The sequence below is a fragment of the Cibotium barometz genome, unplaced genomic scaffold (genome assembly GCF_041138505.1).
Source record: "Cibotium barometz isolate CiBa-2024 unplaced genomic scaffold, ASM4113850v1 ctg390, whole genome shotgun sequence".
Lineage (NCBI taxonomy): Eukaryota > Viridiplantae > Streptophyta > Polypodiopsida > Cyatheales > Cibotiaceae > Cibotium > Cibotium barometz.
Window position 1 is genome coordinate 297,303 of NW_028229437.1, and position 16,402 is coordinate 313,704.

Consider the following 16,402-nt stretch of genomic DNA (forward strand, 5'->3'; position numbering starts at 1 on the left):
GAGAAGGGAGCATGCCATAGCTCAATGTCACGCATAACCTCTGATATGGAAGCAACCATAGCATCATCATGAGAATCACTACTCATGTCTTACATGTCAAGCCTGTAAAGGCTGTCGCGCGTAATGTACCAGATAGCATACATGCATCCGCTGTTCTCTCATAAATAGAGCAACAATGATCAGAAAACTAGATTTTGAGACCAGCTTTTGCAAGTGCTGACACAAAAATAAGAGCTTGCAAATTCTAGGTACATACAAAGTATCTGCAAAGGGGATACATGTCCCCACTACATGATGTTAACTCCACATTGCCAATGCCTTTAATGACATATGATGCATTATTAGCACACAAAACTGTACCCATAGTTGCAAGCATTCTTTGCATTCGCGCATTCGCATAAGAGTATGCTAAGTATGCTAAAAATGCTTCAAACCTTGACACGGTTGCATTCATGACCTTACTATGTAAGCATAAAATCATAAAACTTATGCCCAAATTACTAATTATGTGAGAAGAAAAGAGAACACAAACTAAGATTTAAAGCTAGAACTTACAAGCTAAAAAAATTTGAGGGTTGAGACAACATCTTTAAATCTCATTTTTTTACACGCTGCCTTACAAGAACCCAAATTTTGGCTAGGCACCCGTTTTTAAACATTGGAAAGAAGTGAAGAATCCAAACCTCTGCAATCACGAGTTTGTTGCATTCTTTGCAAACGTTTGCATACCCTTGCAAATGAGAATGTTTGCAACTATGACTGTACCACTTGACAAAACGACATTGCATCTCTCAAGGTAGCAAACAGCTTCTTGCACGAAGTGATGTACTTTGTAGCACCTGAATCAAAATACTAATCAGTATCCAACAATGACAAACAAGAGGCAAACAAAACACTACATGTGACTGTTAAGGCATAGCCATCATGTGCAAAATTTGTTTCCTCGGCATTGTCTCCTATAGTTGCAAAATTTGTTTCCTCCGCATTGTCCCCTATAGTTGTAGCAAGACCTTGCTGCTGCTGCTGCTTCTTTTTCTCACTCTCTTTACGCTTTCTGCATTCCTCAATTACATGACCACATTTTCAACAATAGTTGCATCTCTTCTTCTTCTCAGTCTTCTCCTCTTTGGACTTAGGAGGACCTGAATGGGCTTGTGCTTTGCCTTTAGGTTTAGCACTAGATCTAGTCCCAGATTTTCCTTTCCCATAACGAGAGACAGCAAAAGCCCGATCTGCAGTAATCATGTTTGGAACGAGATTGCTCTTTGTGTAGCAAGAGAGCTACCAAATCATCAAATGTGTACAAATCTATATTTCTCTTCCTCAAGAGACGAATAGTCATAGCAAATCCTGATAGGATTCAGGCAAGCCATTGAGAACCGTGGAGACAAGTGAATTGTCAGATATCACCTCAACAATACTGATAAACTGCTCTCGCAAATCCATCCACAGAATCACCCTTAGTCATATGAAGTATATCCCATGCACTTTTAGAAGAAGTACATGAACGGATATGAGGTACGACTTGCCATTTACATGAGAGAGTAATCAAGGGATGAGCCTGCGCATCTTTAGCATCCCATCTAAGTTGTTCTTGTGTAGAAGGAATAGGTGCACGCAGTGCACTTCCACTAGAACCAGAATCACTCGTTCCAACATTGGATCCCCCTGACGTGCTAGCTGTAGATGCAAGACCAACAGGCCTTAACTCAGCACCAGATACATACACCCCCAAATTATTTGGAACCAATACATGCTTCATCATATATGCCCACATGGGATAATTCGTCCCATCAAGCTTTTCCTTGGCAGAGAGCATCCCAAATACATCATTATTAGTCATTGCTCAAAGGTAACTAACAATCTGTCCCAAGCGCACTGCACAATGCACTACAAACCCTCAATGTCCACTGAAAGGTAGGCTTCTGTGATGCCCGATGATTCACTGATGTGACAAGGACCTGCAAATGTATTGAGATGACAGAGTGTAGGGATAGAAAAGTTATCTAAATAGAGGCTTGATGACCAAAACAAACCCCAAAGATGGGTGTCAGCATGTTGTATTTCGATGCCGAGTGCACTGAGAGAGAGCACGATGAATACCGGATTTAACCCAAGGCTCAATTCAACTCTGTTTTTGGCGAAGCTGAAAATTTGCAGAGGGTTTTTGAGGGCTCCGATTCTGGAGTTCTCCAACTTGGGAGACTTGGGAAATGACGAGGAACGTAGCCATGCAAAAAATTTTGAAAAATTTTTGGTCTAAAAATTTGGCTCTGCAACGGTGGCGGCAGGCGGAGCTAGCGGCTCAGCCGGTGGATGGATGCTGCTATGGCGATGCTGCGAAAATCCCCAAATCAAAAAATTGATTTGGGAGTTTGTTAATTCACACCTGGGCGAGTCTTCTAATGCACAGGCGAAACGATGGAGTAGTGGTCGTAGCAAGCGGCGACATTAGTTTTTGTGGCAGCGCAGGCAATTGTTGGCTGCTGTTGTAGATCCATACGGTGAGCAACTGGGAGGAGGCGGCTATGTAGCAACTAGCATGGTGCTGCAGATCCGTATGACGGGCAGATGCGCAGATCTGTACGATGATGGACAGCGCCAAGCGACTGTTGGCTGCTATTGTAGATCCGTACGGTGGGCAGCTGGGAGGCGGCTATTGGCTGTAGATCTAAGTGGCAACTAGCATGGTGCTGCCCTCTTGTCTAAGTCCCACGCTTTTTAAAAAAGCGCGGAGCATGGGATCTACGGCTGGGAAGTGGGGTGGGCTTTTCACGGGAATCTGGGCCGTCCAAAGTACGAAACTAGGCCAAAAATATTGAACTCGGGCATCGGGCTGATGTGGAAGATTTTTGCGTGCGTGGCTCTTCTTGTCCTTCTCACTCTGGCATCTGGCGGACCTGACGCGGCAGACCCTAATCCTAAAACCAGCACGGTTGCATCTCTCTCTCTCTCTCTCTCTCCCCCTTCCCTCTGTTAGCTCTCTCTCTCTCTCTCTCTCTGTTAGCCGTCTCTCTCTCCCCCCCTGCCCCCCCAAAACCATCTCTCCTGCTTCATTTGGTTCTTGTTCTTTCCCGGCCCGGCTCCATCCTCTTTACGCAGAGGAGCTGCCACCAAAGATACAAAACTTCTGCCATAGCTGGCTCTACTGGATCTTCTTAAGAAGCACAGCTTGCATTGGAAGGTGTTTTCATGTACAGGCAGAAAGCGTGGGACTAGTATGGAGATACACGAATGCAAGCAAGCTCCGCATTATGTAATTAAGGAGTGATTGGAAGATGGAGGGTACAGCAAGGTCCCTGTGTATGTCAATGTGCTTTGTCTCTCTTACATCATCTTGATATTGCGAACATGCAAGCCATGGAAGGTGAGTCTATTTTCCCATTTTCTTTCCAGTTTGCTTGGATTTGGGTTTTCATCTTGAATGCTTAGTTTCCAAGAAAAATACAATTCATCGATGTTTGAGGGTCGGCTGCATAGATTGATGAAGGTGCATATGCTTAGCTGCTCAGATGGCATATCTTCGCTTGTGTCTTTTTCATGTGCATGCATGCAGATGGTGACTCTAATGCTTTAGTTATGTTGCTGCCCTTCCTCTTGACTAAGTCCCACGCTTTTTAAAAAAGCGTGGAGCATGGGATCCACGGTTGTGAACTGGGCCAGGATCATATTTATACAGGCTAGATTCAAAGCTGATTTTTTGCACTAAGGTTGGCTTGCAATTGGAGAGTGGCTCTTCATAGAGATTTGTAAGGTGCAGCAGAGCAGGGTTTTTTGGGAATGGCACCTAGAAACCAACAGGGCAAGGGCAAGAAGGCTCTTGCACAACAAGATTGCAAGCTGGGAAAGAAGGTCGTTGCAGGGCAAGGAAGCAGCAAGGGTAGAGACGACGATGGGTTGGATCCAAAATTGGAGAAGCAAGCCTCGACTCTGCCCAAATCACCAAATTTAGGTGGAACATTTGAAGAAGGGGCTGCCCCTGATAGCCTTAACAAAAGGCCACGAAAAAAGTTGGAGGTTAGAATGGGTATGGCTGCATCAAATGTGCATGAAAATTTGGAGCCGCCGGTAGATGTAGTCCAAGCTCCGCATGGAAAAGAGGCAATATCAAGCATCCCCCTACCATATGTGGAAGTTAAACTCCCAGATGGGAGGCTCGTTCGTCAATGTCGTGCAAGCAATGTATGTCCGACGAGCGAAGCCTTCATTGAAAAGAGGGTTCGGATGGAGGAGCACCTCCGAAAAAAGCATGGCTTACAAGTTAAAATCCCTAAGCGTGTTATTGGTCGTCCAACCAACAAGCAAATGGCATCTCGCCCAAGCCGCATATTCCCTCATCCTAATGCAAGCAGTTGGAAAAGACAAGCAGAAAAAAGATTTCATGACAAGGATAGAAAATTTGAGAGGAATCGGCTGACATATGAGCATGCGCAGACTTTGAAAGCGGAGCAAGCATGGAACGATCTTGAAGAGGTGTTTAGGACAGGCACAAAGGAGGACTACATTGCTTCGTGGGTGAAAGACGCGATGACATCCTACATGTCGACGGCTGCAAATCGCTTGGCCAAAATTGAGAGTCGAATCGCAGCTCATGGACATACAAAAGTAAGTCTACATGCTCCGAAAAGAAGTTTATAGTCTCTTGTTTTCATAAATATCATGATTGTTTAGTCTTTTGTTTTGGATCATGTGTGTGCTACACATATGTAAAGCATATAGTCACATGCAGTTGAATCTTGATGCATCTTGTTGAGTTAGGATGACTTAACATTAAACTAAGGTAAAAACAAATTTTGTAGACAAGCATCATTGACCTATATTTAAGGCATATCTATAGCATGACCATAGTTTACCAAAACTGCCTTAGTTCATTGTCCCGGTCTTGATTACTAGACATCACCCTAGTTGCAAAATCATGGTTGTCCTTTTGAGGCATGTGTGTATATGCCATCTATGTGTGCTATATGTATATGTTGTGTGTGTCAAGTGTGTGCATGCATGTATATGTGTGTGTGTTATACGTACATGCCATATGTGTTTGTTGTACATATTATGACTTTGGAGTATGTGTGTAATTTCCCATCCGTGCATGCCATGTACTTCTTGCATTTCTTACATTTAGTAAGGCTTGCAAAAAATGAGAATTTTCACCTTCCAGTTCTGATGCATGTTGCAACGCATTGGAGCATATGATTTTACAACATGTTCGAGCCGATATGCTATTGCATTGCATAATCTTTTTAATTCAAATAAGCCTCTCAAACATACGTGGTTTTGATTAGGCCATGTATGTCTACAAAGCATGTGTTTGTTTTGCATCCTTGGGTAATTTGAAATTGCCATTATCAAGTGTGTGTGCATGCATTGCACACATGTTAATCACATCCCATTCTCTTATATTTAAGCTTCATGTTTCTGTTCCAAATAGTTCTCTCTTCTCTGAACCGTTCCTGTTCTCCTCCTTCCCTTGTGACTATGCTTGTGTGTAATCAAATGAGCCTCAAGAACACACACACACACATGCCCTTGTTAATAGACATTACCATTGTTTAGTACCATTGACCTTTATTTAAAACATGGATGTAGCATGACCATAGTTTACCAGAACTGCCTTAGTTCAGTGTTTCGGTCTTGATTACTAGACGTGGCCATAGTTGCAAATTATAGGTATTCTTTGAAGGCATGTATGTGTGTGCATGTGTGTGTATGTGTTATACGTATATGCCATATATGTGTTGTATGTATATGTCATATGTGTGCTTGTACTTTTAAGGTGTGTGCATGGGTATGTGTGTGAGTAAATGTAAATGCATGTGCGCATGCATGTGAGTGAGTGTCCATTGTCAAGTGGATGCATTGCACTCATGCAAATAACGTCCCATTCCATTTGATTTAAGCTTCATGTTCTCGTTCCAAATAGTCCTCTCTTCTCAAAACAAGTTCACATTCTCGTTCCCTTGTGAGTGACTATGCTTGTGTGCATGCATGTGTGTGCATGCAAATGAATATGTATGTGTGTGCATGCATATGAGTATGTGTGTATATGCATATGTGTGTACATCCTTGTGTATAATCAAATGAGTCTCGAGAACACACACACACACATACATGCATACACAAACATATTTACACAAGATCTTACTTCTATGTCATATCATATGCATGTGTGTGCATGCATATGAGTATGTGTGCATATGCAATGTGTGTCATGTCATGTCATGGTTTAGCAAAATATGGCATGACCATAGTTTTTACCAAAACTGCCTTAGTTTAGTGTCCCGGTCTTGATGTCTAGACATGGTCATAGTTTACTAAATCTGCCCTAGTTTAGTGTCTTGGTCTTGATTACTATAGTTTGCAAAATCATGGGTGTTGTTTTAAGGTGTGTGTATGAATGTGTTATACGTACATGTCATATGTGTGTGTTTTGTATGTCGTATGTGTGTGTGTGTTATATATAATAAGTACACTGGCTTAGCTACTAGATATGTGTGTAGGTCAAACCTTTACCTGCATGGTTACACATTGTTATGGATGACCTTGACCAGCAAGAAGAGATGCAAAATCTTGAGAGTGACGAGGAGCATCATGGTCAGAATGATGGGGAGCAAAATCTTGAGAGTGACGATGAGCACCGGGAGCAAAAGTTTGAGAGTGACGATGAGCACCATGGTCAAAATGATGGGGAGAAAAAGATTGAGAGTGACGATGAGCAAAAGCTTACAAAAGGAGGGATGGGTTCAAAGGCCAGCACCAAGACGGTAAGTGTTGCTCTTTATCACTATCTTTGTTTGTACTATTTCTTTGCTCTCTTTTTGGTATATTGTCATGCATGCTTAGTGGTGATGGTTTACATTGATATGGCCTAAGTTCACTATCACGGTTTACATTCCATATCATGCATTGCGTAATTATACAATCTTGTTTGTAGGATTTGAAAATTGGTGAGAATGTTGCGCAACATGTAGACATGGAAAAAATTATGGGTATCAAGAAGCTAGTAAGTGCTCCTTTCTCTCTCTTTTGTTTAGAGCTATTTCTTTAGTCTATTTATGATATTATTTATGTTGCCTTGTCATTCGTTGTAGATGGATGATCTAAAAGGAAGCACAGTGGACGAGGCACTTGACTGGTCATTTCAATTTATGAAGATTAGCAAACCAATGCAAGAAGGTTTGGAGGTAGACAAGGTAGATAGACATAAATATAATGAACTCTACTCTACTATGTGTTATATGCTTTCTTGAGATTGCATGGGTGCAACATTAAAGTCTTCGTAAGGTCTCTTTTCTTTTCTTTTTGTAGGCATGTGGAGCTACAAGGAAGAAGTTGCCTGTTAGATCTTCTCGATCTTCTCGTGCAATGCAAAATCACAATACCACGGTGCCAATTAATATATCTTCTCCAACTTTGTCTGAGGCGAGCAACAATATCAAGCTCACATTTGAGATCTCTAACTCGCATGTTGCCGTGGTAAAGAAAGGGGAAGGATGGCTACGAATAGCAAAACGTAATGTTGCAAGATCTAGGTTAGTGGGTCACAACTAATTGGCAGTTTTGTGTGCCCTTGTTGTATTGTAAGATCAGCATTTGTTTTTTATTTTCTCTTTTGATATTGGGATTTCCATTGCAGGTTGAATTCAGGGGTTGAGATTGAGTTCAATTCCACGAGGTATAAGCTGTATGCAGCAATAGATGAGCCACTTTTGAAGGCAATCTTTGTTGATGAGGCATCAACTAGAACTATGAATCTATTTGGAATGTAAGTTTGATAGACTTGTCATGTGTTCTATGTCATGTTGTATGGATGAGCGTTTATTTGCCCCCTTTCATGCACAGATGGATGGAGAATATGTTGCCATGCACCGTTCTTGAGAAGGTGTTGTTCGTTGACTCCATGTGGTATTCCATGACGTTGGAGCTCCGTGTCACACACCTTTCGGGTTTCTTTGCTGGCATCGACATGTCCAAACTTGAGTTGTGTTTCTTTCCTATTATTTGCAGGTGTGCACATGGCAACGGAATAGTAATCAGCTGATTTTTATTTATTTATTGCATTTAGCAGTCTGCTTTTCACTTTTGCTGGTGTGCATATGGCAATGGAATAGTACTCAATTATTTATTGCAAATAGGAGTCTGCTTTTCACTTTTGCTGGTTGTCTTGTGTGCAATAGGAGCCATTGGTCTCTCTTCGTGCTTTATGTCAACAAGGACAAAAGGGTGCTTCGTTTACGGGGGAAGAAAAACTATCTGTTGTACTTGGACTCTTTGGGACTTACAGACCCAAAGGAGTGTTTGGAAAGCTTATACAGGTATACGTACAAAACTAGTGTCTTTGTGAATATGTAGGTCACATATTCTCTCACAAAGCATAACACAATCTAAGCTTTGTATTTTATGCAGCGCTCTTAAGTGCTTGGCGCCGCATGTGGCTGATTCAGTTGTCCAATGTGCTCTTTATGATCCTGCAAAAGAGCTAGACCTAAAGATTGTTGAGGTGGAGGCTAGTTTTCTTAGTTGTTTCGTTGGTATATCAATGTTGAATTATGTGTCCATATGCTATTTGTGCATGATTTTTTGTTGTCTACATCCTATATGTAATTTTGGAACAGGTACCAAAGCAGCCCAACGGCACAGATTGTGGCTTCTATGTGATGACATTTGTGAGGTATCTCATTGCCGGCATACTGCAAGATGGCATAGGCAAGACATGGGTAAGTCCAATGAGCTTAGCATGGCTTGATTGGGTAAGGTATTGGAAGCTCAATGTTATATCCTTGGCTTGTTGGCATTTGTTTGCAGCTTACAAAGGATTGGTTCCAGCACGAAGAGGTGTGCAAGCTAAGGACGGAGCTACACCAATGGTGCATGAAATGCTTAGGTGAACCCTGAAGAAGCATGTTTGGTGCAATGCATCGGCACTTTTTGGATCGGCGAAACATACTTTTGAGGCGGCACACTACATTTGACGCTTGGCAGCCATACTCAGTTTTTTGGGCAGCCATCAGTTCAGTTTTTTGGGCAGCCATCAGTTCAGTTTTGGAGCAGTTCAGTTTTGAAGCAATTTCAGTTTTTTGGGCCATCAATACAGTTTTAGTGCAGCATTTTGCGAGTATTTTGGGATTAAATTCTCCATTTTTCAATATCTGCTGTAATTACATTCTAAAACAATTATATCTTGCCCACTTTTGTAATGACATTCTACTTTTGTAATGACATTCTACGATCAAATGATTAATTATACCTTGCTGCCTCTTTTAAATATTGTTTTGGACAATGGGTTCATCCTCTTATGGATGCATTGAATGTCTACCTCTATCCTTAGTAAAGTGTGTACAATCTAGGTTTTTATTATGCTTGTCAATGTTTTGGCAGTAGGATTATTGCCCTCTGGTGCAAAGGCCACTCTCTTTGCATATTTAATGTATTTAGTCATTTCCAAATTTGCCCAATTATTTAGTCTTGAAGCGTTGATTTGCTCGTGCCATGTGACTATCTCACACACACACACATACACACACACATGTATACATACATACACGTCTATAAATAAATAAATACAAGTTGTAATATGTATGCTCATAAATGGGTGCCTATTCAAGTATCCATGTGTGTGTGTGTGTGTGCGTAGCACCTAAGCTTCACACATACTCTAGCTTCACACATACTCTGAGATTAGAAGCTTCCCAACACGAGTGAGCAGTAAGGTTGTTTTTCCCAATTCCATTCTGCAAAATTTTAATAGAAAATGTAAAACCACAAGCTTCAACTACGAGCCTTTAGCATTATACCTAAGAGACCAACAAAAAACCTTGAATGCTTGATGATGCCGCTCATATCATGAAGAATGTTTAGAGCGTGCTTTTTTTATTGTACTAGATAGCTGGAAATCCCTTATTGTACCAAATCAGTGTGCAACACATGCATTTACTAATCCAACATAGCTTTGATGTATAGCTATAGCCAAATATCATAATATTTCCAACACGGACATAACACTAATGCTCATGCATTTCCAAGTCGATTTCAACTCTTGTGTTTTGACCAATACAAGGCATATATTTCCCACACCAACACACGTGTCAAACCGGCTTACATGCCGTTTATGCATCCACTTAAACAAGGCATAAATGTTTCCAAATCAGCATTTTTTATGCATGCTACTAAACCACAACTTTCTTTCATGATCTAGCATCCCCAATGCTTGCTTGTACCTCTTGCTTTGCATAAACTCTATACTTTGGCAAAAACTACCTATTTGGGAAACCTGAAATTTCCAGTTTTGGGCATGCTGCCAAAATAGGACATGCTCAAACCTCTATGAAAACTGATGGGAGTTGTTTGTGACCTCTTATTACCATCAATCCTACATTAAAGCTACCCTCGGACGTGAAAAATGACCAGAGTTGAGCTTGTAGTGAACAAAATATGCTTACCTTATTTGAGCTTCTCTACACTTCAAGAGCCTTCCAATCAAACATTCCATAACACATGACATTCCAAGCAACACTAAAACTCTATTATATACTACAAAAAAAGGTTACAAGTTTGATTGCATTCTTGAAACGCGACAAAAAATTATAGACATAAAAGAGACAATTTCAAGTTTTACTCATGGATTCCAATGCATGAGAAATGAAACCATCTCATTATAAAGAGTACTTCCATGACAAGAGAAGCATTTAAATCTTCAAAAAATATCTTAGTTGATTGGTTGTGACATGTCTTCTCAACAACAATGATAGTACTACCGATCAACCACTGTACACAAGCATGATCCTATGTTGAGATGCATGGATCTTTTCAAGCACAATCCCGTTGTTGAGGCATAAGTTGAAGTGTCTCTCATCATCTTCGTGCAAACCATATGCACAAGATATAATCACTCCATTCTGAACAGATGAATCATCACATAAGTTGAAAACTTTGTTGAGAAGATCAACTTCAGAACCGACTGGGGCATGTCTCCTTGACAAGGGGAGTAATGCATGACATGTATGGCAAGAGTGTGTTTGCAAAGGATCAATCATCAAGGTCTTGCTGTAGCAATGGGGGCAAAATATACGATTCCTCTTTTCAAACCTCACTCGACACCTTCCATGCTGATGCTTACGTCTTAGCGTACCCGTGAAATTACGCTTTGTTGGCTGTAATGGGGTTGTCCCCTCCTCAAGAGCAACAGTACTTCCTTCATGTTTCTTACCATGACCAAGCCGAGTAAGAGTCACATGAGCTTGGATTTGGCGAATGGAGCCTCGCAAAGGTAAGTCTACCTCCTTTGGAACCACCAATGCAAGAAGACTCTCTTTTGAAACCCTCAACCGTTGAAAGATCAACTCCTTTCGTGTGGAGTCGCATGTAGAGAGACTCTCCTCGAGACCCTGCAAAATATTTTTGAAGTCCTGAATGCAAAGATCTAGTTGTTCATCAATATTAGTTGCTACTTTATGCTGCCCATGCTCAATGTTGAGCCCTATTCCTTGGTCATTCTCACCAATGTCAAGATCTTGCCCTTCTAAATTCAGCCATGGGGTACCCTCATCATTTTGTCCAACATCAACATTATGTTGCAGCTGCCCCAAAGAACGTGCATTGTCAACAATAGGCAAAATAGCATACAGACTTGGAAAATGATGCTGTAATATCAATCGAATCCCATATAGATGTTTGCAGTTGGATGTCCAATCCGGACAATCACAGTAGCTACATTGCATGCTTACATGGTACCATCGTGTGGGCTTAGACATGCTTTGGATCTTGAAAAGCATTGTTGATTCATCAATCACTTCCAACGTTGTTGAATCATCTTTGTACCTTGTAAGGATGCTCTCGCCTCCTGCGAGTCTTGCAGTGTGACTCTTGCTTGAACCTTGGATACTAAAGCGTCCAGAATCGGCTGAGAAGAAAACAAGAATCCATTCAGAGCAGCAAATCCTACCACTGAAATACTATGGCATAAAGAAAAATGGCAATTTACCTAACTCTTGTTTTTGTTTGAAAAACTCTAGTAAAGTACCCCCCATGTGTGTGCCTGTCTGAGAGTCGCCTACGAGAGCATGCAAGAGGACCAATATCGATCTATTGATTTTTGCATCCAAGAGGGTGTACTTGATGTACTGCCATAACCTCTCCACTAGGTTTGTTGTGTCGACGTTTCCATGTGGAAAAAGACGACCAAACTTGGGCCAACGTGTCCGCCACACACATGTCTGCCCACACCAACCATTAGAAACATAGCGGCATACATTCACATGTGATGAGTACTGCTGCAAGAACACTTGGAATCTTCCTTCAAATGCCTGTTCAGAATCTGCTTGCATGAGGTTTGATAGCTGATTATAAACATCATTTTGCTTGTCTTTTGAAACCTGCAAAGTAGCAAAACAACTCAGAACCATGTCCAGCACTCTAGTTGTCACTCATAATAGACAAGGGTATGAGAAGACCTGTGGCAAAAGGTTTTCCACCCATGCTTTCTTGGCATGAAACCAACATAGTAAGACATGCGCGGCGATTTGTTGACGTTGTCCTTGGTTATCTTCAAACCAGCAACAAGAATCTGCATTAACCACCTTCTGAATGGCTTGTAGCTCTATTGGGCATTTGTCGATTACAATGGCAGTAGGGCGGGTTTGAGACATTCTTGAGAAGATCAACTTGAAGGTAAGCTCTAAAGCTATGCTCTCTTGATTAGTGGCAACGTCACTTGTGCACATCATTAGCCAAATTGGAATACCGACACCGTTTTGGTTGGGCAACACAGCTGCATAGAGAGGTAGACCAAAAACATTCGTCTTAAATGTGCTATCCACAGCCCAAGCATTATGGGGAGAGAAACGCATTGCCATCTCCAACATCCACGCATCTTGAATGATAAGGATGAATGGTCTTTTGTATTCATCGATAGCATTTGGATTATAGGGTTGAACATAGATCACCTAAAATAAGAAAATGGTCACATAGGTGCTAAATTCTACCATACGAAAAGGCATAAAAGAATTGCATAACCTCCATTTTGTGGGCTACCTTGTTTTGCTCCTTCAAACGGAGTGCTTCCATGTACATTGCCTCCCAAGCATCATCTGAATTTTTCCCTGCATCAACAAGGACAGCTGACTAAATCATATTGCCCCATGACATGCAAACAAACAATCAATGTATAGCATGTTACCTTGAGTGTGCATTTGGTAGGCGATCATCTGTACCTCCTTGGGAATCATAAAGAAGCGAAAAACCACACAATCAAGGGGAGAGGAGCTCTCCATATGGAATCGCTCTTTTGATTTTGACATCTTAGCTACATGACGACATGTTCCGACGTCAAATAAGTCATCCATGCAGCATGCTATCACACGCGGGTGAATAGGCAAATAATAAAGATCATCCCTAGACCCCGGAACATGCCCTTCATGGACATTGTGTAGGAGAATGTTAACCTTATCAGAGTCATTTGCATACTCCAATACCACCTTAAAGGGGCAGCCACACCGCTTTGATTTTCGCAATCTTCGCTTTTTACCACCACTTCGAGAAGGCTTTCCCCCTCGATGGCAAGCAAACTCTTCCACCCGCTTATGTGGCCCATTGTGCTTGGACCGAAGTGACACTAGTCTTACCTTGTGCTGAATCATGATGTCAACCAAACATTCTTGAACATGAGGCTGATCTGTGACTATAATCAAAGAGGGTTTTTTGTGTTCTTTCTCACTTGCACGCACCTTATGAACATCTTGCTGATGTCTTTCATGCAACTGGCATCCACAAAGAACGATCCAATCTTTGATATAGCTTATTGGAATTCCATGGCTTTGAATATCTGTGCACCATTGTGTCTTGATTGAATTTATAGTGTCTTTCTCGCCTTGGTGTATTGCACGATCTCGAAGGAGATGAGATGCTTGTATGATGCATTCCTAATCTTCAATGGCTGCGATCTTTAGGTTGGGTGCTAATTTCAAGCAGATGTATTGACCGCCATCATGGATAGGAGCAACACACAAACCCTCCTTCATCCTCTTCCACCTTTTCAAATTAAGCAAACCTCGACAATCATGTGTCTTTAAGGTATCGAGTGTCACATTGATTTCCCCTTGAAGATCCGATTTCATTAAACTGTAGCTTTGCTTGTCAAAGGAGAAAAATGTACTTGAGACATATAAATATGGGTCCAAGGTATCCCTTGATTTGGGGCATGGGCTTTGTTGAGCATCATCCATGATGTCACAAGCTATGGGACATAGATGTTCTTCCTCATCTTGAATGAAATCATCTTGATCAATGTCATCACTCGATGTATCGCCACACATTGCATCCTCTGAGAAAGCCTCCATTTCAAATTCATTCGTAGCATTTGCTGTGTCCCAATCAACCTACGAAAAGCAACTCCTCATTACCATTCTTTTGTTGATGTGGAAAACAATGCTTGTACTATCCCAAAAAATCTAGCTTTTGACCATGCATACCTCATTGAGATTGGGGATGGGGACCTTGCATGCATTGGTTTCACCCGTTGGCAAGTTGATATCATGTACAACCTACAAAAAAACCCAATTCATTAAAACACACACACACACACACACACACACACACAAACACATACACACACACAACTTACCTCATTTAGATCTGGAATCCAATTCATGATCAAGTCCTCTATGATGAGCTCCTATGTTTCATCTGTCCATCAATCCAAAATAGGGCCATTAGATTTAATTCAGCTCTAGTGGTAAATTGATGGCTTATGGACATAGAGAACCTTGCAAATAGAATAGCTCGAGTGGTAAATTGGTACCCACAGTTGCCTTCATAACCAGCCCATACAATAGAAGCAAGGGCTGCCCCTCCTCCCCATACCTTCCAGCCATAAAAAGCCCAACTTGCATGTAACTCCTAATAGAAGATGGCATGTCCATCTAGACAGGCACAAAGTAATAGAGCTTCATATTTGAGTCATTATGGAATAACTAAGCTGAAAAAGGCCTAGAAGCTCCCCATATGTAGTTGGAATTACACCAACCATAACAACATCATGTGTTGATATGGAAGGGGATGGCTATCTATGAGGGGATGGTTGTGTTGATATGGAAGGGTGGATTCTTGCATCATATGCACAAGATGGTAATTTGTCATATAGTAGCTCAAAGTTCATAGAAGTGAGGTACCCTTGAGGGTTGCTCTCTCCACATGGATTTGGATTTAAATTCAAAGCTTCTAGCACATTGTGTATGCCCTCCTTCTCTCCCTCCTCCATTGGACTACTTCTAGCACAATCATCTCCTCCTCGTGTTGCACCTTTATCACCTCGACGACAAATGTGTAGACATAAGAGAATGAAAGAACGCAATGAGCTTTAGTTTTGGATATTGAAGCTTTGTATACAAGCTTCCATTGGATTGAATAAAGCTTTGACAACATGAAGTATCCACTGAAGACTTCATCATGCAATGGGTTTTTTGTGGATCAAATTATGGCAAAAGGAATGCATTGTCGGGCTTACTCAAAACATAAGAGGCTTGAATTGGGTGTGGAGGACTTCATGAAGCAATGCATCATCAAAAAAGAAGTTATGGCACCATGCAGCAAGGTCATTACGAAGTCAGGGATACAAGACATTATTAAAAAAGCCTCAATGATAAAATGTATTGCATTGTGCTTTATCAAGCACTTAGTGATTGGCTCTTGATTTGCAAGCTAACACAAGCTACGGATAACATTTTTTTCCCTTCAAGCTCCTTCTTAATCAATAGGAAAACAATAAAACAATGTCATGAAAACAAGAAAATAGATTGGAGAGATAGAGCGTTAAAGAACCTTACCAGATTGAATACACGTCCCTCTTCCTAGCTTGGTGGTGGCAGATTGGAGATTCTACTTCTATAGCCGGCTGCACCCCTCCTCTCTCTCTTTTATTGAAGATATGTAGATGCCATGGAGTATTCCTAGATCCTTTTCACCTCTCTCTCTGTGGATGCATGAGCTATCAGCTGATTTCAAATACACTAAAATTTTGCAAGAGAGCAAGACCAATCGATAAGGTGTACAGTGTATGTGAATGTGTGTGTGTGTGTGTGTGTGTGTGTGTGTGAGAGAGAGAGAGAGAGAGAGAGAGAGAGAGAGAGAGAGAGAGAGATGCACATGTAATTCAAATTTAGCGCAATCATTTGCCTTGTGCCCCCCTCGTGTCCCTGCAGCCACGCATACATCCATGTCACACACCTCACTTGCCACGCGTGCAAAAATCTTCCACATCAGCCCGATGCCCGAGTTCAATATTTTTGGCCTAGTTTCGTACTTTGGACGGCCCAGATTCCCGTGAAAAGCCCACCCCACTTCCCAGCCGTAGATCCCATGCTCCACGCTTTTTTAAAAAGCGTGGGACTTAGACAAGAGGGCTGCTGCAGAT

General features: G+C 41.5%; 2 protein-coding genes across 3 annotated transcripts; one reads left to right on the forward strand and one right to left on the reverse strand.

Annotated features, from left to right (window-relative positions):
• The first annotated feature begins 2,708 nt into the window (after window positions 1–2,708).
• LOC147602606 (uncharacterized) lies at window positions 2,709–9,243 on the forward strand. 2 transcript variants are annotated; one of them, XM_086797829.1, is made up of 12 exons: window positions 2,709–3,367; window positions 3,557–4,605; window positions 6,549–6,761; window positions 6,932–7,000; window positions 7,089–7,190; window positions 7,306–7,529; window positions 7,634–7,762; window positions 7,840–8,004; window positions 8,175–8,312; window positions 8,404–8,497; window positions 8,613–8,714; window positions 8,803–9,243. In XM_086797829.1, the coding sequence occupies exons 2-12, from the start codon at window positions 3,781–3,783 to the stop codon at window positions 8,890–8,892; spliced, it is 2,151 nt and encodes a 716-aa protein (XP_086653955.1). In that variant the 5' UTR covers window positions 2,709–3,367; window positions 3,557–3,780; the 3' UTR covers window positions 8,893–9,243. The 2 variants fall into 2 exon arrangements, with proteins under 2 accessions (XP_086653955.1, XP_086653954.1); XM_086797828.1 differs by having other exon boundaries at window positions 2,709–4,605.
• Window positions 9,244–9,658: 415 nt separating this feature from the next.
• LOC147602607 (uncharacterized) lies at window positions 9,659–16,116 on the reverse strand. Its single transcript, XM_086797827.1, has 10 exons — window positions 15,816–16,116; window positions 14,615–14,676; window positions 14,463–14,534; window positions 13,932–14,369; window positions 13,172–13,901; window positions 13,027–13,094; window positions 12,447–12,938; window positions 11,978–12,368; window positions 11,083–11,896; window positions 9,659–9,728 (listed from the first exon to the last, which is right to left on the reverse strand). The coding sequence occupies exons 2-10, from the start codon at window positions 14,639–14,641 to the stop codon at window positions 9,659–9,661; spliced, it is 3,102 nt and encodes a 1,033-aa protein (XP_086653953.1). The 5' UTR covers window positions 14,642–14,676; window positions 15,816–16,116.
• Between the last annotated feature and the right edge of the window lie 286 nt (window positions 16,117–16,402).

Excerpts from the sequence above, each read along its gene's own strand:
- LOC147602606 (XM_086797828.1), top strand. The coding sequence starts at position 3,781 with ATGGCACCTAGAAACCAACAGGGCAAGGGCAAGAAGGCTCTTGCACAA. Across the intron at positions 8,005-8,174 it reads TTCTTTCCTATTATTTGCAG|GAGCCATTGGTCTCTCTTCG; the intron begins GTGTGCACATGG and ends TGTGTGCAATAG. Across the intron at positions 8,498-8,612 it reads TAGACCTAAAGATTGTTGAG|GTACCAAAGCAGCCCAACGG; the intron begins GTGGAGGCTAGT and ends ATTTTGGAACAG.
- LOC147602607 (XM_086797827.1), bottom strand. The coding sequence starts at position 14,641 with ATGAATTGGATTCCAGATCTAAATGAG. Across the intron at positions 14,370-14,462 it reads CCATCCCCAATCTCAATGAG|GTTGATTGGGACACAGCAAA; the intron begins GTATGCATGGTC and ends TGCTTTTCGTAG. Across the intron at positions 9,729-11,082 it reads CATGGAAGGTGTCGAGTGAG|AATGGAATTGGGAAAAACAA; the intron begins GTTTGAAAAGAG and ends AAAATTTTGCAG.